The sequence below is a fragment of the Nannospalax galili genome, unplaced genomic scaffold (genome assembly GCF_000622305.1).
Source record: "Nannospalax galili isolate Female #2095 unplaced genomic scaffold, S.galili_v1.0 scaffold87, whole genome shotgun sequence".
In the NCBI taxonomy this organism is placed as follows: Eukaryota; Metazoa; Chordata; class Mammalia; order Rodentia; family Spalacidae; genus Nannospalax; species Nannospalax galili.
In genome coordinates, this window is record NW_008360320.1 from 10,084,134 (window position 1) to 10,110,186 (window position 26,053).

General features: G+C 36.5%; 1 protein-coding gene across 5 annotated transcripts in view; it reads right to left on the reverse strand.

The window, feature by feature from the left end:
* The window catches only part of Kynu (kynureninase), a 150,828-nt gene that overhangs the window by 89,348 nt on the left and 35,427 nt on the right, over positions 1–26,053 (reverse strand). For all 5 annotated transcript variants that reach the window (XR_003848110.1, XR_003848109.1, XM_029559707.1 and 2 more), the window contains 5 exons: positions 24,333–24,415; positions 13,902–13,963; positions 12,364–12,435; positions 10,593–10,667; positions 8,563–8,709 (listed from right to left, as the gene is read on the reverse strand). Coding sequence is in view for 3 of the 5 variants with exons in the window: in XM_029559707.1 (XP_029415567.1) it covers positions 8,563–8,709; positions 10,593–10,667; positions 12,364–12,435; positions 13,902–13,963; positions 24,333–24,415 (439 nt within the window). In the remaining 2 variants the exon portion in view is untranslated. The remainder of the gene's footprint in view (positions 1–8,562; positions 8,710–10,592; positions 10,668–12,363; positions 12,436–13,901; positions 13,964–24,332; positions 24,416–26,053) is intronic.

Genomic DNA, 26,053 nt, shown 5'->3' on the forward strand with positions numbered 1-26,053 from the left:
CACTGGGTACCCCTTTACGCACTGTGTCCTGAGAACCACCCACACCGTTGCTGGCTTGATTCAGTAAAAGTGTTAAGTGCTAAGCTTCTTTGATTCTGTGTGTGTGTATGTGTATGTATGGTGTGTGTGTATGGTGTGTAAGTGCAGTCACATATGCACTGTGCTTATGTGGAGGTCAGAGGATAACTTTATAGTGTTAGTTCTTTCCTTCCAATTTTACATGAAGAGGATTTTATAAAATTGGAAGGAGAGAAGGAGAGTCCAGGGATCAAACTCAGGACTTCAGACTTCTGAAGCAAGTTCTTTTACTCACTGAACCATCTCACTGGACTTAATTAATATAATAATTAATGCATATGCTATTCTGCATCTCAGAAGAACTTCATCAAAAAAGTAGGACACTTGACTCCATGTGCAGTAAAACTAATAGCCCCATACTGGTGGTCAATAGATTCTACGTGGAAGTAAAATTTGCCATTCAATGAACTTGTCATATACTATATGTCACTCTTTGGACAGAATAGACACAGAAACTCTAGGATATGAAGGCCAAAGGGTACAATCCTGCATCATGGGGAACCTGCTTTTCTGAATGAACAAAACTGCAACCTCAGACCACAACATGAAAAAAATAAACACTGAGCACTGTGAAAGTTCATGACTCTGTTTTCAATAACTAAGAGCTATTCTGCATAACTAAAACACCAAGAGTTTTGTGCAGGAAACAGTTTTCAATTAACCTTTTCCTTTGTGTTTATTTGAGTTTTTGTTTTCTTTTGTCTTGTTTGGTTGGGCTCAGTTTGGTTTATTCTGGTTTTGAGAGGCCATTAGCTGTTCATGCTGACCTGGAACTTTCATTTCTTTTGTGTGCTGGGATTACAAACACTGTTCACCATGCTCAGCTACCTATTATCATACCCAATTGAGAAATTGTAATTTGTGAAAACATATATTTCTCTCTTATGAGTTTCCTAAGAACTGTTTTCAATGTTTTGTGAAATGAGGCAAGGGAGGAAAGGAAGGGAGGGGAGAAAGAAGGAAGGAAGGAAGGAAGGAAGGAAGGAAGGAAGGAAGGAAGGAAGGAAAGAGGGAGGGAGGGAGGGAAGGGGAGGAGGAAAGAGGGAGGGACGGAGGGAGTAAGTTGTCAGAAAAAAGTGATGGGGAGGTATGGGAGGTATTGAAGGGGCGAGAGTGGGCATGGATTTGATCAAAACACCTTATGGGAAGGAAGGAAGGAAGGAAGGATTATAGAACAGAATAGAGGGAACAAGTTAGGCCAAAAAGAGGATCTGGATCTTCCACAGATATAATTAGGAAGTACTGTGGGTGAGCAAGTCAAAACCCACTTTCCAACTCTTTTCTTTTCCTAGTCTCTCTCTACTAAAGAGCAGCAAGTTCTTTCTTCACCCATGCCCCTTTGGCTGTCACTTCAGAGTCAATGAGTCATAAGCAGGAGTCTGCTGGGCTTTTCTGGGAAAGACTTAGCACTTCAGATGAAGGGGACAGATGAAGCTGCACTGTACTTCTCCCTTCTTCCTTCTCACTGCCTTAAATAGAAATGGGTCTGAGACAATCATTCTGTGGCTGTGATGAGAAGACCCAGAGAACTCTGGAGCTGACACTCAGACTTAACTGTGCTTCTGAGCATGGTTCAGCACCTCTGGCTTCTAGCATTCTATGGTTACCAGAAGAAAGCCTTGTGTTTGATCCAATTTTCATTAATATTCTGTTCACTGCACCTGGAAATCTTCATATTTGATTCAGGGATACTTAAGAAAAGGCAGACAATGAGACAGTAGAATTTAAAACTATTGTTTCAAAATTTTGACCAGATCTGAAGGCTCTCCATGGTGACTCATGCTTGTAATTTTAACACTCAGAAGGAGAGGTAGGAAGATCTCAAATTCAAGGATAGCCTGAACTACACAGTGAGACCTTGACTCAAAAACCAAGGTCTGAGGGTGTAGCTCAGTGATAGAGCACTGGCCTGACATGTGCAATGCCCAGGTATCAAATAACCATGTGCAATGCCCAAGTATCACACAGCCTCAATAAATCCAAAACAAAACAAAACATTCTACAAAAACTTAAAAAAGGAAGGAAGGAAAGAAGGGAAGGAGGGAGAAAAAAAGAAAAGAAAAAAACATGGATCAAGGACAGAGAAACAGAAACGATCCCATGTGTCCAGAAGGATGGTCCTGGGGAAAGACAAATCTGGAGCAGACTGGTCTCAGGATGCACACAGGATATCAACGTGGAGTGAGAAGATTAGCATTAACCAATTATTTCCTCTTTTTAGTATGAGCTTCTTGGCAGTGAAAGCTGAGTTTAGGAGCTTAGGTAAAATCATTGGACGGTAAAGGGCAATGGGAAATATTTATATGTTGTTGGTATAGAAGAGAAAGTTTAGTAAGAACAAGGAACAGGCTAGGTAAACATGGAGAGCAGAGATCAAAAAAAGATGGATTGGTCAGTAATATAAAATAAGCAAATGGCCTCCCTGTAATTTCTCATGTCTGATCTGTTTTGTTTTCCAATTTCCCCTACTTGGCATCACAATCTCAGACCTTCTCCTCAGCTAAGTAAAGTATTTCCCTACCTGAAATTCATCATGTGACTCAAAAAGCCATGGCATCAACTGTTCTGAATAGTTTTCATCTTCAATACCTACTGAAAACTTACTATTTTTTTCTGGCCTTCAAAATGGACTTCTACACTACCTGCAACCAAATCAGAAAGGCCAAATAATAGCAAAAATTGGTAAGACACTTAAACACTTCAGAAACACAGGTATCAAGGAAGCTGACAAGCATTTGAAAGATTCTCAACCTTATGAACAATCAGGGACGTGAACAGCTGTAATTACCAAGATTGACAATAGCACATGCTGGTGAGCAGGGAGGGAAAGAGAAACTTTCACATACACTGGTCAGAGTGTATGCCAAATATATATAAGTCCACAGGAGGGTGGACCTTATTGATTAGGATGGAATACACACACACACACACACACACACACACACACACACACACACTTTATGATTCAAGGGTCCCACTTCTAAGTATACGTACTTAGCAGATGTGTGATGGATGTACAGTTAAAGCAATTTGTAAGCACATTCAGAGCAGCATGTACTGTGGCAGCCCTCAAATGGAAATAAAAGTCAAATATGTGCCCTGACTAAAATGCAAAAACTGTGCTCTATTTTTTACAGTGAAATAATGTACTGAAATGAAAAAACAAAAGCAAAATTACTGCTAAATACAGCATAGATGGATCCATCTCACAAACAATAGTAATATGCCAAACACAAAAACATTCACATAAGGACAAACTGTACTTCTATAAAATGTGAAAGTGCACAAAGCAGACTTACGTTTTTAGAAGTTGGGAGAATAGCAATTTTGGAAGGGAACTTTCAGCATCTAAACATTCCTATGTCCTCAGATTCACAAGTCTTTAATAACAAGTTTGAACGTGTTTAGAATGAGGAGCACTGGGTGGTGATTAAGACATAAGGGTTCCTCCCTCGTGATGGAATTAGTGCACTTATGGAAGCTGACGCCTTCTGTCCTTTGACAATGTAGTAACAAGGTGCCACTACTGAAGCAGCAAGAAGTGCTCAGCACACACTTGCCCTGCAAGCATCTTGGCTTGGCACGTTCCAGCCTCTCTCATGGCTTATATAATTAAGGTACCTTTGTTATATAAGATCTGCATAATGACAAAACCAATTGACATGCCAAGGTGGATAGGGTAAATTTCACAGGGTCTCACCTCAAAATGAAGAGCTACAGGCAATCAGTGAATGCTGAGAAAGAATCAGTTTTCTCCAGGGACTAGCTCCCTCAAAGATTAGCTAATCCTAAACACACAGGTGGATAAGAGCACCACTAAATGGACTCTGCATTATGTGAATATATACACATATATTTTTATAAATGTATGTATATGCAGCAATAATAATCAAAGACAAGAAATTAAGAGGGAGGTGGGGATAATGGGAGGAGTTGGAGGCAAACTTGGAGCAATAGAAATAATACAAATACATACTCATATATGAAATTCTCAAAAATAAAGTGAATTAAAGAAAAAGATATTCTGTTATAATAGGCCAAAGAAACTAAGACAAGAGACAACAGGCAGTATATTAAACATGGCACAACTGAAGACTCAGAGTGTTAGCATTTTAAGTTGTGTTTCTTTTAGTAGTAGTTTGAATGAATGTCCCCCATAGGCTCCAAGTATTTGAATACTTTGTCCCTCTTGGGGCATGAATCATGTCAGTGGGGGTGGGCTTTAGCCTTGCCCACTTCTGAGTTTGTTCTCTGCTTCCTGTCCCTGCTTTGAAGGTATGAACACTCATCTTTCTGCTCAGGCTGCCTAATAAACTCTCTATCAATTGTCTTGGTCACAGTGTTTTTTCACAGCAACAGAAAAATAACAAATACACTTAAAAAAAAAAAACATGTGTAGGTGTGTGTCTGCGTGGGGGGTATATGTTATGTGCATGTGAGTGTGCATATCCATGGAGGCCAGAGGCTTTGGATACCCCTGGAGTTGGAGTTATAGGCCATTATGAACTGCCAGTGAGTACTGAGAACTGAACTCTGGTCCTCTGGAAGAGCACTAAGTGCACTCAACCACTGGGACATCTCTCACCCCCCAGTTGTATTTCTTGATAGGAATGAAGGATTTGAGGCTTCAAAATCACTCAGAAACTGGAGATAATCATGTTAAGAGTGATAATCCTGTCTCAGAAGGACAAATATTACACTGCAGTTCATCTGTAGAATCTAGACTATGCATACATGACAGGAAAGCAGAAGTTAGACTCTTTGTGGGAGGGAGTCAAAAGGGAGGGGAAGTTAGATGAGTGAGGTAAAGGGGAGGGTCAATATGAGCACATGAGCAAAGTACAGTGAAATCCATGTATGAAAATGTCATGAACAAACCATTTCTTTATGGGGCTGGAGAGATGGTTCAGAGGTTACTCCAGTTCCAGGGAATCTGACACCCTCTTCTGACCTCCATGGGCACTGTACGATGTGGGTGCCCTTAAATCATTCAGGCAATACTAACATACATATAAAATAAAAATAGTAAATAAAATATTTTAAAAATTTCTTTGTGTAGTAATTAAAAAAGTTAACTCCAAAAACAAAATAACTGGGCCTGAAGAGATGGCTCAGTGGTTAAGAGCACTGGTTGCTCTTGCGGTGGGTGGACTTGGGTTCAGTTCCCTGCATCCTCATGACAGCTGACAACCATCTGTAACGCCAGTTCCAGGGAATCCCATGCCCTCTTCTGACCTCTGCAGGTGCTGCACAATAGGCATTTACACACATGCAAGCAATATAATCAAACACATAAAATAACAATAATACAATATTTAAAACCAAAATAACTCACTAAGCCATTTACTTTATGATTTGTGCTACTTTGGGTCTACACACATCCCTTTAACTACCTTTCAAAATCCGTGTTTCCACTTCCATACCAGATTACTTTGAAATTTTTACTTCAGGACTTTGAGTTTTTATTTCAGAATTTGCTCATTGATTCTCATTGCCTTGTCTACCATTGTTTTTGGTTGCTATCATGTTTAATTTCTGCAGACGTTCCTCTTTTTTATCTCACTTAATCTTAATGGTGATCATTTTAAGCTTTTACCCCCATTAAAGCTGTCTATCTCTTTCTTGATTGACACCTTTAATTTTCTCCCCGTCTCTCTCTTCAGCTTTTTATGCATAGACTACCCAGGAGAGTTATGTAAGTCTAATTTTAAATTAGCCTAATTTCTCAACTGCAATTGAGAAGAAGAGTGATTGTATAGCAAGAGGGTAAACATTTGTTAAATAAATTTGATAATGAGTACATCTAAGTCAGTTGTCTCCCTAGTTCATTCCAGGGGCACCTGCGACTTCTTGCTATTCCATTTACAGTGAAACTGCTCATTTTACCTTAATTATATGACAAAGAATTCTATGAGATTTTGACTGGGTAGACATTTATGTTAAATGAATGATAGTTTGTGATACACTTAGAGATTGATTTTAGCAAAGAAAGCACTTAATAAGAATTAAATATAAAACCTAAGTAAATAAATGTATTACTTATTTTTTAATTAAATAAAAAAATTTTGTGTGTGTGTGTGTGTGTGTCTGTGTATGTGTCCTCGTGGGGGGGGGTGTGTGCACATGAGTGAAAGTGCTCACAGAGACCATGATAGAAACTTTGATCCCCTGAAGCTGGCATCACAGGTAATTATGAGTTGCCCAATATGAGTAAAGTACTAGGAATCAAACCCAGTTCATCTGCAAGAGTAGTATATGCTCTTAACTGCTGAGCCATCTTTCTAGTACCCTTGCTGTGCTTTTAAGCAATGATTTATTTTTATTTTACATGTACATATTTGCCTGCATGTAGGTATGTACACTACATGCATGCAGTGCTTGCAGAGGCCAGAAGATGGCGTTGGATCCCTTGGAGCTGCAGTTACAGGAGATCATAAACCTCCATGTGGGTGCTAGGAACCAAACTTGGGTCCTGTGCAAGAGCAGCCAGTGCTTTTTAACTGCTGAGTCATCACTCCAGCTTTTTAAAAAATATATAATTAAACTTTTTATATATAAATATTTTATTTATCTTGATTTTATGTGCATGACTGTGTTGCCGGTATGTATGTAAGTACATCTGTGTTGTGTAATGACTGTAGAGGTCAGAAGAGGATGTTGGATCCCCTGGAACTGGAGTTATAGATGATTATTAGTTGCCATGTGGGTGGTAGAAACTGAAGCCAGGTCCTTTGCAAGATCAGTCAGTGCTCTTAACTACTGAGTCATCTCTCCAGCCCCCCTCTCCAGGTTTTTAATGGGAAATAAATTACATTTATGAACCATTTCACATAACTTCATAGTCATTGAAGCCAATAGAACTGGGGAGGGATGATCTCTTAATGGCAAGACATTTGGCACCCAAGTTTTACATACCACATTCTGACTGAATTCGTGAGGTAGGTGTTGCTACCACAAATCAGCACTTTTGGAAACAGAATCTCAGTAAAGGCAAATAACTTGTTTGGGATCATACAAGAAACAATGAGGTGACCTAGTCGACATGTGAACTTCTTCTTCCTGTCTGTCTCATTTCTATGAAGGTTAATGAGACATGCTTGAATGCTAAGGGAACAATACTGATGATTACTTGCATAACATTTTAAAACACAGTTTTTATTGGCCTCCCTTTATTTTGGTGCTTAGCATTTAATATCTAAATTAAGAAGACATTGTCTTTATATCTTTGTAATGCACTTTCACAGTCATCCATCAAATCAGCTGGACATCTTGGCTGGAAATTCCTAGAGACTCCTGAAAATGGTGCTAAATTCCTCTTCATTAGTTCCATTCATTAGCTTCAATAACTGCATATATTAACTAGATCTCACATATATATTAATCTTATAACTTATTAATGTTCAGAATAAAATTCAATTGTCACCTTTTAAATACATGACTTGACTGCAAAATCAAACAGACCTGCCACCTAGGGCTTTAAATATAACTTATGACTACTGAATCTTTCTCCCCGATTGATTTTTTTCTTGCAGTCCAAATTACTAAAATCATTTTTTAAAGTACTTATATACAAAGAGACATGATTTCCAAATGCCAAATAATTTAAGTATAAATTAATAGGGGAAAAATCCCAAATCCAACTCTTATGATAGGCAGCATTATAAAGGCTGCAGATTGTTAAAAATAAAATTCTATCCTTAGAGTCTCTCAGGTAAAACTTAGTCTACTGATTATTCTACATGAGCTACTAAGAAAATTTGTATTTCTCCATCTTTAGGTACCTAGAGTTAAGTTAGAGTTGATTTATGTTTAGAATGAGTATGACAAAGTACTAGAAATGTGGTGGTTTGAATGAGGAATGCCCCCATAAGCTCCAAGCATTTGAATACTTGGTTCCAGTGTAGCACTGTTCAGGACGCACTGCCTTGCTGGAGAAAGCATGTCACTGGGAGAGGGCTTTGAGATTATATAGTCTTGCCCACTTCCAAGTTCTTCTCTCTGCTTCCTGTGCATGCTTGAAGATGTGAGCTCGTGCTCATGCAGCTTCTGTTCCATGCCTCTCCATCATGATGGACCATAAGTCCAATTTACTTTTCCTTCTATAAGTTACCTTGGTCATGGTGTTTCATGATAGTAACTCAAAAGTAGCTAATACATGGAGTTTTAGCTGTCCTTGCACATCCCGATGACCTGCAGTAGTTTGTGCCCCTTCTGCAGTCAGAGCAGTTGAGTTTCAGTGACATGGCACATAGGAAACTTGTTAGCCCTAATTACTAGGGGCCCACTGAGACCACTGAGGTGGTAACACATGGCTTGCGTAAGGATGCCTGAAGCAACAACAACAACAGTGATGAGGTTTGAAACTATATGACTTGCTTGTTTAAAATAAGTTTAAACACACATAAAATATTGGAGGCAGACCACTCTTCAGCAGAGTGTTTTCTGGGGGTGGGGGGTGATGGCAAAGAGGAAATGGAGGCCTACCTTTGCTTGTCCGGCTTTTGTAATGGCAGGTATGTTAAAGAGCTGCCCAGTGTAAAAATGTAGCCCGCTGAACATAATCACTGCAATAGAGTCTCCTTCCTTCTCAATAACGTCAAGTATATCCTCCATCCTTAGGGTTTCTTCTCCCTAGGTCAAGTTAGGTGCAAGATATGTAGCATCACAGTGAAAACTGTTACTTCATATTCCCAAATGTCTTTCTTGTCTAAGAAAACAGAAAGATAATTTCTTTTCTCTATGCTAAAGTCCTTCAAATATATGACCATAGAAGAGCGCTGGGATATATTTTGTCATTAAGCAATGAAAATAAAATAGTAAAAAGGATTTCCTTTAAGTGTAAGTCACACAGTCCTACTTGCTTTTGTATCCTCCAGTTCTTCAATTAATCTTGACCTGTTAACTGTTTTCTCATTATCCTCATCCAGGAAAATCACCAAAAGGGGGGAGGGCATGAAATACCTTAAGGCAAAATATTCAATATGAAAATTCATATTGCATTTATAAATTTAATGTTACTTCTTCGAGATGAAAAATCACTTACATGTCTTTCAAATGAGTATTTCCTAAGCAATAATTCAATTAGCTTAACAGTCAAATCTCTTCCGTACTAATCTAATGATAATGATGCAAACATGAAGAAAAACAGATCAAAATGACTCACTGCTACCAAGGACGTAGTATCTCTCTTACTTCTCGACCAAAACTAATGATTGAAAATAATGAATTAAGTTATACTCGGTCTCACAAAAATTACTTGTGCAGAAAGAAATCAGTTAAGCACAAGACATCTGCTTTTAGCTTAACAAGTCTGATAATTTAACTTTCCACAAATTTTCTCCTGTAGTAAATCTGACTGATATGAATTTGAGACCAATGCATCCTTAATTGCATTAACATCATGGATAAAGCTCATTAAGATAATACTACATTAACTTTTTATTTACTTTTAAGTTTCTAAATCTCTTGCTTTTTGCCATCGTGTGTGTGTGTGTGTGTGTGTGTGTGTGTGTGTGTGTGTGCAGTTTCTATTAGAAGAACCCTAGAACTTGTTTACCAAAAGGGAACAGCACTGATACTGAACCTCTGATTTAACTGAAATTTGTTTTTATAAATATAAAGAAAAGGATTTCAGTAATCACAGGAATAATTCTAATTAGAGAACTGGCAACTTAAAACTCTTAAAAAATTAATACAGTTTGCCAACTACAATAAGACAAGCTAAGGAATGTATTGAAAAAGCTATCACACAATTCCTTTATTTAAAGAATCAACAAGAAAAAGAAATACACTTTTCAATAACAAAACAAGCACTCATCCACATTGACTTGACACTATGTAGTGCTGGTGAAGACTGATCAGAAGATCATGGTGATCTCATGAGACAAAATGCTGGTCATTTGTAACAACAAACTTCAGATTTATTTGCTGTATTCATTTATGCTAGAAATTAACAATTCCTATAGGAAATGTGAAAACAGTATCTCACAAATGGAGAATTTTTTATTCTATTAATATTGCATATTGGCTAGCATACACTCTATAATTTACTGGGTATGTGATTTTAGAAAAAATTGCTTTATCTTAAACACTTAAAAATATTTGATGATTTGCAATAGGACATGAAAGATAGTCATCATACAGTTTCACAATTATCACTAGTCTTCAGTTTGACTTTAATGCTTTCCAGGGGCAATTACATTTGACATTTAAAGTGATAGACTCAACTTACCACCCTCTTCTCACCTCCCTGAACACAATGGCTGGCTCTAGTGATAAAACTTTTAAAAAATAGTTGCTTTCCATCTAGCTCTTGAAAAATGAAAATAAATATACTTCACATTAATCTTTTTCATTTTAAACAAAATGACCTAATAGTAACAAATGCATGCATCACTTATGTTTCTTGAAAGTTCCATCAAAGCAACGAAAATAATAAACTTTTAAGGAAAGTGGAGGGAAATCAATCAATACTGAATAGAAATATATTAAATATTTCTTTCTGCCTCGAATACCTCTCTTGGCTTTATCATCCGCATACTTTTCTCAACATTAAGTCCATGTAATTGAAGCTGTGACTCAATAGCATACTGGAAAAGAAAAATGTGTTATTAAACCAAGCTCCATGTATAGAAGTATATGACAGTTCTGAAAACAAATAGTCAAATAATGATAAAAACGTAGTATTATATTATGCTCAAGGTTAAAAGTGAATAATGGAATACGTCGAAGAAAAACTTCATATAATATGTGCAGCAATTGAACACTCGTTGAAATGACGCATATTAAAGATGAATAGAAATGTAGAGGAAACTTAGGAGTTACAAGAGATTCGCATATTAAAATTCACCTTATCTATGTCAAATCTGGTATTTAGAAAGTAATCAACATAAGTAGCATAGATTTGCTAGACTTGAATGCAGGATATAAAAACAACTTGCCACAGAAAGTAAAATAGCAAGAAGAAAGGACATTAAAAAATCTTACTTCATTGGAGAATAAAGTCATTCACAGTAACCATTAAGAGGACTTCAATTTTTTTCAAGACATTAAGGTTTTGGATTATTTTTGGTAAAATAATGGTATTAGTTTTGATAGCATTACAAGTGCTAAATTTACAAGATGTAGACTAGAATAATATAAAGTTTTAGAGAAACTAGACCTAAATGGTAATGTATTCCCATCTGTGTGTGGATCTGGAAGTAACATGACTTTTTAGGTTAACCACAAGAATTTATTATTATATTATTATTATTATTATTATTATTATTATTATTATTTTAGAGACAGGGTCTCCCTGTAGTCCAAGCTGACCTGAAACTCACTATGTAGACCAGGCTGGCCTCAATCACAAAAAGATGTACCTATCTTTCCCACCACCGCTCCCAGTGCTGGGATTAAAGGCACGTGCCACCATGCCTGGCCAGAAGAATGACTCTCAATTTTGCGTGTGTGTGTGTGTGTGTGTGTAAGGATGCATGTGTGTATGTGTATGTGTTCCTGTGTAGGTTCACATGCGTTTGTGTGTTCATGTGAACAAGTGAGCAGTGAGCGTAGAGGCTAAAGGTCAATATCTGGTGTCTTTATCAATCTCCATTTCTTCTTTTGAGACAGAGTCTCTCATTGAATTTGGAGCTCACTGATTGACTAGACTGACTGGACAGTAAGACTCGGGAATAAGCCTGTCTTTTTTCTCCAACACTGGGTTTCCAGCCCCCCCGTAGTAACAATGAACTTTTTAGGTAAGTGCTGAATCTCCAATTTAGGTCCTCATGCTTGTGTAGCAAACACTTTACCAACTGAGACATCTCCCCTTCCTCCACATTTTAAATTTTTAATAATTTTTTTCATTAAAAAGGAACCAATAATTTTTCTAACTTACTATAAAGAGAGAGGAACAAATAAAAGTTCACATTACAGTTTTTGTTGCTAAGAGGTTAAGCAGTGGAGTTTGCATTGATTTGATTTCATAAAATGAAACAGCAACAGGAATTAATAAAACATTTATAACCACAGTTGATTTAGACCAGCAGTTTGCTCAGTGTCTTGAAGAAGACTAATAAATCAATGTTCCTACTCAATCCTTCCCTCCCTGAACACATGTTTTACTTGAACAAAATAAATAAATCTACAATCTATAAAAAATGTTTAAATCAAAAGCGCTTGACAGATCTTTTTTGTGAGATTACTTAGAAAAGACTAGTGAATAAACATTCAAGTCAAGAAAATGGTATGTCCCTCTAGGAAGAGAAGAAAGAACATAAATATAATTTGAAAAATCCTTACATGATCAGAAGGGAAGGCTTTGGCTTCTAGAAGAATTTTAAACCGCTTTGGTGTAGGTTTAAAAAATGATAACTGCAATGAAATGGATTTATTGAGAGACCATTAATGTACAATTTACACATTTGCTAATTTATGCCATACTTTCATTTTATAAGCTCCAACATTTTAAAGGCATTAATTAATTAAGCATCTAAGATGTCTGACAAGGGTACCTCTTCAATTAGCCTAGTTTCCAGTGAGTTATAAAGGAGACAATATTGGCTCATTAAGTTTATCAATGGAAAACAAACTCAAAGGAAAACGTGAATCAGATAAAAATAAATTATAAAGCTTTTCTTAAATGTTAATTAAAAATTATCTTCCTAAGCTTTTAAAGGTAATTTCTCTAGTGTGAGACTGAAATGGCTTGTTCTGTGTATGTCTTATTTATATATACAAATCTTACACTGCCGATTTGGTTTTCTTTATCACCTTTCCACACTCCGGTTGTTTGTTTCATAGCCTCTTGCTTTTGGTCCAGCTAAATGTACTTCAGCCCTATTGTGAAACTTTCGTCCAGTGAAAGAGAGCTTACATGTTCACTGAGACCTTTCATTTCTCCATGCAGTTCTTGGAGAATAAGATTGACAATAATTCCAATACAGAGGGCAGCATCTCTTAACTGGGTGTTCACTGCTGGCCAAGTGCAAAACTAATTTTAATATGTTACCACACACACTTCTGCAAACATATGAGGAAGGCACTGCTGTCCTCATTATTACACAGGGAAATAGTAAGTTGTGGAGACACTGGAAAGTTTGTCTAATATCAAATAGATTATAAAATATTAAGATATATTATTAATATTAAGATATTTTTAAGATTAAAACATTATTAAAATAAATTATTAAGATCTTCATATAAGATATTCAGCATCTAAGCTGGGAATCAAAACTGGGAATGTATGAACTTTTAGACATGCTTTAAAAACATACTTAAAAATTAAGTAAAAATTTATGCATTAAGTTACTATAGACACCATAAACTATCTTGAGAATATATTTGACATTTAAGATAAACTGTTAATTGAATATTTAAGAACTACTCTAAAATAATTAAAAGGATCATCTAACCTTTTATATTCCCCTCTAGTTTTCTTTTCTAAGACTTTTTAACCTCTTCTCCTCAAATTAATCCACAAGAATAGGCTGATCCATAATCCCCTTCTGTTGAAGCCTGCCATAAGGGAAATGGCTTTTCTGAGAGCCTCAACGCTTGCCATTGAGTGTTGTCACTAAGCAGTTTTCCCTTTCATGCACTGGTTTATTTTTCTTCTGCTCTAAGAACTCATTACTCCAAAACACTTTCCAAAAGGCAACTCTTCCATGATCGTGAATAAACTGTTAGGTCACAGTCCAAAATCTCCTGAAGGAAACATAATAACCACACAAACTGTCTTGGAGGAAGGAACCCACCAGAGGCGTGTGAATTAGAGAGAGAAAAGTCTCAGATTATATAAAGCAAATTATTTCTAAACACAAATCGGAAAGGAAACTTACCAATAGGAGATGTAAATTAACAGTTAAAGCATTCATTAGAGCTATTTCTTTCTCATGGGCTCCTGTAAAATAAACATCATGCTTGAGCCATTTCTATGGACTCTGAAGGAATTGGGAAATAAGGTGAGAACTCCATTCACTCACCCTGATGCTGTTAGGGATAAGGGCATACTTGATGTTCCGTCATAAAATAATGGAAATTTCCCCACTTGATTCATTTTACCAAATGATAGCTAAGCTCACATGTATATTACCAACCAAATACTGTATTCCCCTTTTGATGTCATAAATAGAAAAACCAAAATAATGAAGCATTTTCCTTGGCCTGCAAGCTCAAAGTGATTTATTTCAGTATCAGCTATTTTGCAAAATTCCCAAAAAGGACTTTATGTGGTTAAATGCATCTTGAAAATGAACCTAAAAAGACATTAAGGCCAATTGTATCTTTAAAGTTGGTTGTTTCTAACATCAAGCTAAAATTCACCTTTAATAAAATATGTCAACTGTGTCAAACATATTTTACTGTCACTACAGTGGGATTTATAATCAATATTAAGACTAAAGTACTGCATAGCAGAATACCACAGTCTAAGTATGTTTGGGCTAAGTATCTCATACACAATGAGATAAAAGACACTATAAATGTGCATTGTCTTATGAAAAAGCATGCACAGTTAAGATGCCCACTGCATAATCACCATCTCACTTAACTCCTAAAGTCTTAGACCTAGAAATAGACTGAAGTCAAAACCTAATTTTGAGACTTAACAGCTTAGAGAAGTTTTAATACGTTCTGTGATTTGACTTCTAGGAGACCCTTAAATAAAATTAGACCAAGAGGTCACCAACACTGGAAAAAAATGATCTGTTGTCATAAAATTTATAAAACTGTATTTGATGTTAGAGAAAATGCTTGATGCCAGTCCTGCATCGTTTATCCAAAGGCAAACTCCAGAGAGTTCCACTTCACAAGAGCAGAAGACAATGGAATAATAAATCTAACAGAGCCCAGGGTAAGTTCACTTGAAGTGAGGCCATCACAAATGAATGTTTAATTGAGGGGTTCACATGCTAACATAACTATACAAGGAGGAACCTGCACCTTTCCTATAGTCAAGAAAAAAAAAGAACCCCTTCTATTTACTGTATGAATTTCTGCATTTGTTGTACAAGTGGCACACAAGCAGTGGGTGCTGGAGGTACAAATTGATTGTGAATAAGGTCTGACGTGAAGGGGTGAGGGAAACATCCCCTGCAACACCTCTAAAAATATTAAATAACTGTGATTAACTTATGTCACATATGAAAGCATGTGCCTTTTCCATCAAAAGAGCATCTCTTTGAAATATGCTTATAAAACAAAGTCTTATAAACTTTATTATAGCTGTTCCTCTACATTACAGTGTGAATTTTTACTGTTGCTTCTGAAATAAAACTCTCACTGTGACATCTTGATCATATAATTCATTCTCAGTTAGTTCCAAATATTTTTTCCTTTGTAAATAATCTCTCACTGGCTTGAACAATTTGTTTACTTTCACAGAAAAATTATCCCAACTTAGGAGCTGGAGAGATGGCTCAGTAGTTAAGAACACTGGCTGTTCTTGCAGAAGACCCAGGTTCAGTTCCTACCACCCACATGGCGGCTGACAGCTGTCTGTAGCTCCAGTTCCAGGGGCTCCAACACCCTCTTCTGTCCTCTGTGTACATTTCATGACACAGGTGCACTTAGATACATGTAGGCAATACATACATATACATAAAATAAAAATCAATAATAAAATATTTTAAAAATTATCCCAACTTAAACTACTCCTAACTAAATTCACCAGAGCACTTCACCAAATACTATCCTTGCCTGTTGAGCCTTGTCAAAGGACAACTTTGGTTTACTTACTTAAGATGCATAAGCGCATATCAGGTACCTGTGAGTGATGCTAGCATTGAAGTCTGATCACATTAACAGAAATGTTTATTGGGAATACAACCTAAAGGTACTAAATAATCAAGTAATCTTAACATCAAAGTACAGCCTAATGAACTGATTTTTAGCTTATTTTTCAAAAGAAAATTCACCTAATTGACCTCTTTCTTTGAGTTCAAATTGTACTTCTGAGAACATTGCTCCTCTAAGATATTTAAATATCATCAGCATTTTATAAGAAAATAAAATGTTAAGTTACCTGAAATTCTTTCAAGTTGCTTCTCTTTGTTCTGTCTTTTTTCTAACAGCCTTCTTTGAATTAATGCAGAAACATCCTGGACTAAAAATATTTTTAGGGGCAAAGTATTTTTAAAAGCTTCCAGAAAGCTTAAGATGTGAAAAGATCTTCATCTTAGAAGATCATTCATGATCTGTTGCAATAAAGGACAAGATGGGAGTCACTTCATCTGAGCTAGGTGCAACCTGCTTTTCAACCATGTGTTTGTTTTATTTAATGTCATGTTTAGCTTTTCACTAGCTGAAGTTTAATCAAGTGCAAACACTCTCTTCTTGTCCTGAAACCTGGAGAGGCACATTTCTGGGGCCATTATTATGCACCAATACTTTATATTTATTTATTTATTTATTTATTTATTTATTTATTTTATTTTATGTGTATGAGTGTTTTGCCTGCATGTATGTAAGTGCACTCAGGTCATGCAATGCCCATGGAGACCAGAAGAGTTGCCTCAGATCCCCTAGAACTGGAGTTACAGATGGTTGTTAGCTGCAATGTGAGTAACTGGGAACCGAGCCCATGTCCTCAGCAAGAGCAGCTGCTGCTCTTAACTGCTGAGTCATCTCTCAAATAGCCACTCCGAGAGTCTCAAGTGAGCAGCAGCGTTGCAGATTGGTGAGTAAAGGTACCTACACTTCCAAATCTGCAGCTTCGATCATCTCACACAGCCTTCTGAGTAGCCAGATGGGGAATCCTCTCTGATTTTCTCCTCTATATCAATGTGGAAGCTGACATCCAACCCGAACTAACCCAAAGTCTCTCAGAAAGAATAGTATTTTTTCAGAATTACATTTGGAAGCATTGCTTATGAGATATTCCCTAAGAAGTTCAGTAAAGGGGACCCATGTTTATAACCAATTTCCCTCTTTCTTTCTCTAATCCTCCTATAATATCAAGCCTTTTACAAAGTGAGACTAACAAGGCTGCTCACTGCTTCTTACCTGTCAGGAGAGTTCCCCATTGGGTCTGTGTATCCTGTCTTTATACTTGGTTAAGCAGATGCAAAGTTACTGGCTGGTGTCTGGAGGAGGATCTGGAGAAGTTGGGGCTGAGCTTCTGGGGGCTTTTATTTCTCTGAGGGTCAACCACAGATTCATAAAGCAAATTGATGTCCACATTACATTGTATAAGCTCAAATGCATGCATCTTGCCCCTTGTGATTTTTACATACCCAGGGGAAGTAGTCTTAACAATAATCTTAATGATACACTTCAGCGCTTCTATTTCTGTTTCTTGATAACATGACATTAATTATAAGGAAAGTAATTTCATGTTTTGTGGAGTTGCTGGCTCTGTATAAAATGTTTTATTAATAGTTTTTTCTTTACATCTAAAATTGAAATTCTTTTTCATGTCTGAATAAATATGGCCGTTCATTCTCTTTCTCTTTATCCATTCTATATTTATCATTGTTTAATAACTACTATTGTCCTCTTGTTTCCTCTTTTTGAAGAATCTTATGCTAAAATAAAGACTATGGTTTCAAGAAACTAGAAGATTCTATCATGACTCAAATTATACAATATATTTGTGTACCCATGATATACTTAAATAGTCAGAAATTATAAGAAAAATAATTTTGACTTTTGGTACCCTTTAGAGTAGATAACACAATTATTTTCATTATTTTATGATTTTAAACCATATTTCCTTCTGAAGATAGTATGCATAAGGACCTGGGTTCCATGCATACAAACTCAAACAAGCACATGCAGACACACACACACACACACACACACACACACACACACACACACACACAGAGCAGTGTAGTACCATACATACAGAAGAAATAAAATTGAAGTTCTTAAAAGTTTTTGTTATTTTCAATTTGACCATATTTCTTTTTTTTCTCACATCCTACTTGTAACCAAGATCAAAAGAGAAACTGCATGGTATGTTTGGGAATCAAAATCAACACAACTGTTAAATAAAGTTACAGACAGCCATTGATTTACACACAACTTCTTCACTAAGGTCCCAATGAGCCAGGCCAGAAATAAAAATGGGATCCTTTATGCTCAAGTTCCAAGTCACCCAGGCAAAGACAAGCTGCTGAAAACCTGAGAAACTGGGTTCAGGACACAACCATAATTCCAAACAGGTCACTGTCAATTGTCATAAGGGCGTTCTCTCTGCCTTAATCCTTTCACAGAAGTGACCCACAGAAACCGGATGTGATCAAGTGTGTCTTGGCCCTACTTGCAAGAAAAGTGACTTTGAAATGAATAATCAGTCTTTTCCTTTGTTTTAGTTTTGGGTTTGTTTTCCCCCCTTGGAGGTGGAGCTCTTTCCTATCTATAAAATCAAGCACTTCTACTTAACTTATAAAAAGACTTACTCTTGTTGTGTGCAGAGTCCCAAGGTTTCAACATCTGTGAGTAGCAGTCACCCATGCTGGGGTGGGCTTTCAGTGATACAGCTGCCTCTGAGTCACCCATACTGCTGTAAGTGATCCCAATAAACTTGTTCGTCCACCAACTTGGACTTTGGTGGCATTGTTCCTTTTGTCTGTCTTAAGTTCCTTCATCTGGGTGAGTAGAGATTTTTTCATGTCTCTACAAGAATAATGTCACCCAACACCTATTTTATGAAAATGTTACCCAATGCCAAAATAAAATATAACCAGTTAAGACCTATGAACCACATATTTTTCCTTTGACACATATTCCAAAAGCTTCCAAATGAATCAGTTCCTACTAATGTAAGTATTGAACTGAGTTTTTAATTTAGGTTAAGAAATATTTCTCCAGTGCATGCAATTTTAGAAGCAAAGACATTTAGGAGATGTTTATTGAAATTGTAAAAAATCAAGATTTTACAAGATTGCTTATAATTCACTTTTTTATACATTATAAATTTATATTCTATAGTCAATGAAAAAAAACTAGGAATATTTTACCTGACAAATTATAAATTATAGAAGAAAACCAGGTATATAACTAAATAATTATTAATTTGTCATATAAGATTTGTGGCTTTGGAAACTTATTTATATATTTTATTTATTGAGTTTCATGTATATAAAATAGACTTGGCCATTTCAAGAAATAGTTATCTTTTATATCCTTTTTATATTTCAGTACCAAACTTTTCTATTCTAATTAATATAGCACTCAAAGAAAAGGTACAAAAATGAAATGGCTGTCTAACATGTGTAATATAACAAATGTTGGGTCTTTATTTTCAGTTCTTGGTATAGAGTCCCTAAATCCCATGGATTTCTCCAAAATCATAGGAATGTCTTATGCTATTCTTAACAAGTCCCTTAAAATAACACTTAGGTTAGTGGTATTGTGTGACTTACGTGAAGTCAAAAAAGAAACCAAGTGACCAGATTGTCGGAACCTGTGGCCTTACCCACTGCTTCCTGGAAATGAGAGGACTGGATATTAAGCTCCAGAAAACTCAGATTGCACAAGATCTGAGTTGGAGAACAGACATAAGTGTTGAAAGAGCAGCAAGCTCTGAAAGATGCTGTGCCAGTCCTCCCACATGGCCCTGCCCTTTGCCTCTCCTCACTGGCTGTTGCTAAGTTTTATCCTTTATAATAAGGCGGTCAGTTAAGTAAAGTGTTTCCTCTTGTTCTGTGTCAAGTCATCAGAGCTGAGGTGTTATGTAGAAATCCCTTAATATAGAGATGGCAAGTAGAAAATATGGTTGGTTCCCAGGTCCTATCGCAGGGTCAGAATTGGGAATAGTCAAGGGGGACTGAGTCTTAAGCTATTGGATGTATACCAATTGTGAGATGACAGTGTCAAAATTAACTGAATGGTTGGAAGCAGTTTTAATGTCACAACTGATTTCCACTGTTAGAAACACACCAGAACAGGAATTAAATGATTTTTTATAGTATTTGAAAGACAGACAAGATTCCACATAGCTAAGGTTAATATACATTTTTCAAATTAAAAAAAATCAGCAATTTTCTTTTCTAAGCAAACTGAGTATTTATAGTCATTTCCCCTTTCCTAACAACAGAGGAAGGTGGCTGCTTTGAAACTTTGTGACACAGCAAAAGACATGTTTAAAGAGTTGGAATAAAGATATAAACTTTTAAATGATCAATGGAAATTTTTTGAAGGGTTTACTGGATTCATAAATAAATCTATTGAATAATATCCTCTTAGCACTTCGCTGGCCTGTATATAAACATCCTAATTCCTCTTTAGAGGATGATAAATACAAAACCCAAAATAGAATTAGAATGTTGTTGATGTATGTAAACAACCTAGTGAGCCCATGAGCGTGGGTGTGCTTGCATGTGCACACATACACACACTCACACACTCACACACTCCATAGCTCAGGGAACATCCACAGCTAAAGGCACATACATTCTCAGGTCAAATTAACGCAAAACTTTAGATTTTTGTTTGTCGACAATTGGTTTTCCAAAGTGAACACACATAGAAGCTTTGTGAAACAATTATTCACTTCAGCCTTAACTACAACCAGATCTTTTGGGCTTGAGTTTCTTCCCTTAGCATATACAATCTAGAGAATTCTGACAGCTGGATCAGGGGTTTTATTCCAGGAAAACTTACTGGTATGGTAGAAGATATTGGGCTTTGGGTTTTTTCTAGGCCATGTTGTAAAAGATTCTGTCTTTGGATTCCAGATTCCAGAATTCAGACTGCATAGACACATCCTAAATAACTTTTAAATTATTGACTTATTTTTATGTTATGTATATGAGTGTTTCACCTGCATGAATGTAAGAGCACCATGTGTGCAATGTCGGTGGAGGCCAAGAGAGGGTATAGGATTCCCAGCAACTGGAGTGGTTAGCTGCCATGTGTGTGCTCATAAGAACCAAACCTGGGTCCTCTGCAAGAGTGCCACATATTCTTCTCCATTGCGCATCTATCTCTCCAGGCCCTTCTGCATTGTCCCCCGCCCCATGACACCCCAGGGATTCTAGTAAATGCTCTTAACTCACATTCTACATTGGAGACTAGCTCCATGTGCTGTCCCCTCAAAAGTGTACTTCCAAGCTTTGGACTCCTCCTTCATAGCAAGTATGCTTTTGGTCTATGAAGACATACTTACATTCATTGTTTTATCATTTCTCTGGGCCATATTTTTAGTATGTACTCAGTATAATATTCAATAACAGCCATATTTAAAAATGGAAATTTGTACAGTGGCTATTCAATAATAACTGAGGAGAAATAGAGCTTGCTTTTGCTTGCAATTCTTTTGACTGAGAGTTTAAAATTTTAAATAAAGAATCTACTACTGTGGTTTACAATTTGAAAGACGATTATTAAGCACGAATGTGGTCTTTGCCACATGATGCAGCTTGCAAAATGTGGTTGCACTGAATCATTGCTGGTAAATATCCTGTCAGAACCTTTAGTTTGAAAGCACAGAAAGTGCATGGAAGGCATGGTATTCTCCTGTATGAGTTCAGCCTGAAGTAAATCGCATATTTATTTTTACATGTTATGGATTAAACATGTCTACCCAAGTTCATGTGTTGAAGCTCTCATTCCCAGTACATTTGGAGATAGCCCTATACATTATTAATTAAGGATAAATGAGGTCATAAGGGGTGAGGCCTTAATCAGGTATGACTGACTTTCTGACAAGAAGAGCAAGGGGCCCAAGGATCTTTTGCTGTCCTTCTATGTAAGAAATAAAGGCCACCGGAGAATAATATGAAATTGGCTTGTGCAAGCCAGGTGGAGAGCCCTCATCTGACAAGAGCCTGGTGGCACTTAGATCATAAGTGGTTGGCCTTAGAGAAAAAATAATCCATCTTTTTAAGCCTTCCAATCTGTGATACTTTGTTATGCCAGCCTGAGATAACCAGGTATGCTAGTCTTCACCCTCGTATTCTGACCCTCCAGTATTCTCCTGCAGTTTGGTATGGGAGACTCCTGGGGAGCTGGTCTTTGAATAAATTAGACAGCATTTTGTTCCATCCTTCATCAACACTTCTTCTGGTGTTTAGCTAAGTAATCTGCAAATCTTTTAAAGATATGTAGGATATATGTTTTTATTTGTTTTACCATTAGGAGATTAAAACTTGGTTTGCTATCTGTTTATCTATTTATCTTCTATCTACCTGTCTTTCTTTCTCTCTATCCATCTATCTCTTTACCTGTCTTCTAGCTAGCTATCAAAAGCAATTACCAATAGTTTAGTCTTTCTATTTTGTCCTTTGAGAGTTTGCATAGATTTTTCAAATTCTTGAAATAATTTGTTACTGATGTTTCCTATGAAAATTATTCCAGTATGTATTCAGTCCTCACTCAGCTGAAAACACACATTCCTACTGTGCTACAAGTCACAGTGAAAAGTGCTAGGCTTCTTTGCATTTTATTTGATTGTGCACTCTATTAACTTTTGCAGCTCTGTGAATTTTGCTTTGCTACAGAGACAGGGCAGGAAGTCTTTCTATTCAACATTTCTTCCGTAGTATAGTTTTGGCATTCAGAAAAGGTTCAAAAATCTTATTTGAATAAAGATATTTTCTAGATTTTAATGGTTTGTCTTAATTCTTTCTTCAAGTAAGTGCTACTTTCCCCAATCTAATTCTACTCTCCACCATGTTGATTTGATTTTCTGATTACTGGCCAAGATAAAATAATAAAGAGACTTTTATATTTGCTGACAAGGGGGCAAGATTTAAAAAGCCATAAAAATTTGGAATTTCCTTAAGTGCACAAAATATTTCATTAAACACTACTGTAATAGGAAAAAAAAATCATCTTTTTTGATCAGAGCTCTAAATTTCACCTGATATTTCAGTCCATGATGAATATTCAAACCATTGAAATAACAAATAACAATTCCACTAACAGGACATGTAATTACATTTAATTGACATGTAATTTACTTTAGGAAAAACATTATGCCCAGAAAATAGCATCAAACATATCAGTTTTCAAACTTTGGTGCTGGGGAGATGGTCATGGTTAAGAGCATGTCCTGCTCTTGAGAGGATCTGAGTTCAGTGTTTTGCACCGGTGCAAGATGGCTTACAACCACTTCTAACTCTAACTCCCTCTTTAGGCCTCTGTGGGACTTGCACTCACATGCACATACCCATACACAGATATACACACACAAACACATAATTTAAAATGATAAAACAAATTTTTGGGTTTTGTTTTTTGAGTCAGGGTCTCTCAGTAGCCCCAGCTGGCCTGGAGCTCACTATGTAGACCAAGCTGGCTTCCATCAGCTTCCATCTCACAGAGATCCACCTGCCTCTGCCTCCCAAATGTTGGGATTAAAGGAATGTGCAACCATACCTGGCCTTAAAATAAATCTTAAAAACTTTTAGCCTACTTTTTTTGTTTGCTACTTAAGGTCTCACTATGCAATCTGGCTGGCCACAAACTCAAGATCTCCACACCCACCCTCTGTTATCTATATCTGGCTCAGACTTAATATAAATAAATCATCAATAATTAAATTGAAGTGAGCCTCTCAGTGCTTTAAATCAACTATATTAATAAAAATGAATGTTTATCACGTAATGGTATTACATAAAATTCATTTGGATTTTTTTTTTTGAGACAGGGTCTCTCTGTAGGCCCAGCTGTCCTGGAACTCATTATGTAGACCAGGCTGGCCTTGAACTCACAGAGATCTGCCTGCCTCTGCCTCCCAAGTGCTGGGACTACAGGCATGTGCCACCACAGATTTTTATGAAATTTGCTTAATTAAATGTGCATGTTCTTCAAGGGGTATGATAAATACAAATTTAAAAGTATTGAATATGCTGGGCATGGATGATCATGTCTTTACTCCCAGTACCCAAGAGGCCAAGACAAGAGGATAAAGAGTTCAAAGATAGCCAAACTTACATAAGAAGACTGTGTCAAAAAACCAAATACACAAGAGGCTCGTGATAAAGCTTAGTGGTAGAATACTTGCCTGTTAAGAATAAGGATCTGGGGTGTATCCCCAGTACTACAGAATAGAGAATCAAGTGAACAAACAAATGAATGAAATAGTCTACAAGAAAAAATAATAGGTAACTAATTTTTATACTATATACCTTGATTATATTGTTCATAACAACCTTTGGGAGGAAAAATATTATTTAAAGGTATATATTCTCTTTACATTTATGTGTTAACTTAGAAAATCAGAATATTATTCTATAAGATTTTGATTACATCACAGGTTTATGACTAAAAAAATATCTTCACAATTCTCTTGGAAAATATTCACCATGTTTTGTACTTACCTACAATGTCCTTCATAAGGCCTACAATGCTCTCATCCCCTATAATCCAAGGGCGTTTCCCTACATCATGACCATAGGCTCCCCTGAAATTGAAAGGGGACATAAACATTTCTTAGTTTTGTGTGTGTGTGTGTGTGTGTGTGTGTGTGTGTGTGTGTGTTTGTGTTACCATTTTTCAAATGTTGGCTTTGACAAGTAACACTTCTATGTAGGTTGTTATTGTATAGGTACAAAGTGACTTCCACAGGCTCATATACTGGAACACTTGTTCCCAAGTTGGTGGCTCTGGATTGGGAGGTTTTAGGACTTTTTATAAGTGAGGCCCTAGCTGGAGGGAGTGGGTCACTTAGGCTGGGGGACCTGAGATTTGTAGGTCTGCCTCATATCCTGTCCTTCTTTGGCTTCCTAATCTGCCCAGATGTGAACAAGCAGCATCATGTTGCTGTCATATAGTGGAGAGCTGTGATCACTGCCATTCTTTCCCCATTATCATGAACTGTATCCTCTAACCATGAACCATAGGAAGTCTTTCCTCCTTTAAGTTGATTCTTGTCACAAAGTTGGTCATAGAGACAAGAAAAGTAATGAATACAGGGACATTTATAATTTTTAAGTATTACAGGATACTATTTTAAAACTAAAAGGTGATACTTGAGTACCCTATGTTTAAAATTCATCATCCTTTTTTTCTTATATTTCCTTTCTTTTAACAATTTGTTTTTATTATGGTCAACTCAAAAGCATAATTCTCACCTCAAAGTGATAAGAGATGGTTTATTCTGGAGACAAATATGAGTGACCATGGCTTGGGAACACAGATTCAGGTTACCCCAAATTCCATGTTCCAACATGGTAACAGTTTCATGAAGTTTTTATAGTAACAGAGAAAAGTAAAGTCATAAATCAAGACACTTTTCAAATACACTGGTGGAAACATTAAGGAGGCAGATACAGCATAAGAGAAATCTCAGCTATAGGCCTCAGATGCTCTCTCATGGCACTCAGCCTTTTGGTTGGTGGAAACCAAAAGGCTGGTCCGCTAAGTTAATACATTCCTGAAAGGCGGTTAGTCTTGGAAGTTAAGTCAGAAACAAAGCTGAGCAAGAAGTGGCCAAAGATAACCCAAGGTAAATGGTAATTAGGCTGTGAACTTGCGGTATTCCAAACTTTCCACAATCACTGAAGTTCTAATCAGTTGATCAACTTTTGTAGAATGTTCAGTTTCAAGATGGGAAATTGTTCACATTTTTTTAAACTGTGTGCATGTTTGTCTGTGTTTGGGTATGTGCACCTGAGTTCAGGTGATTGAAGAGTTCCAGAAGAGGGTGTCAGATACCCTAGAGTTTAATTTACAGGTGCGTGTGAGCCATCTGATGTGGGTGCTGGGAACTGATTTTGGGTTCTTTCAAAGAGCAGCTTGGTTAAGAAACCACTTAACCATCTGTCTAGACCCTTAGATTCCCTTTTAGTTGTGGGATGGGAGCTTGCCTATGTGCTATTTCATTTTTTATAACATTTTCCACTCTAAGTTATTGTTTTTCTCTTTATTTTGAAAATTTCACTGCTATTGGAACACTCTCTTTATATACTTATAAACAGTAGTATGTATACACAAACATACATACTATTTTAGGGGGCTAGAAATTAGTAATTGCAAATTGAATGTTAAAATATAGCAATAATCTGTTAATGAAATAGAAGTTTATGAAATGACTATACTC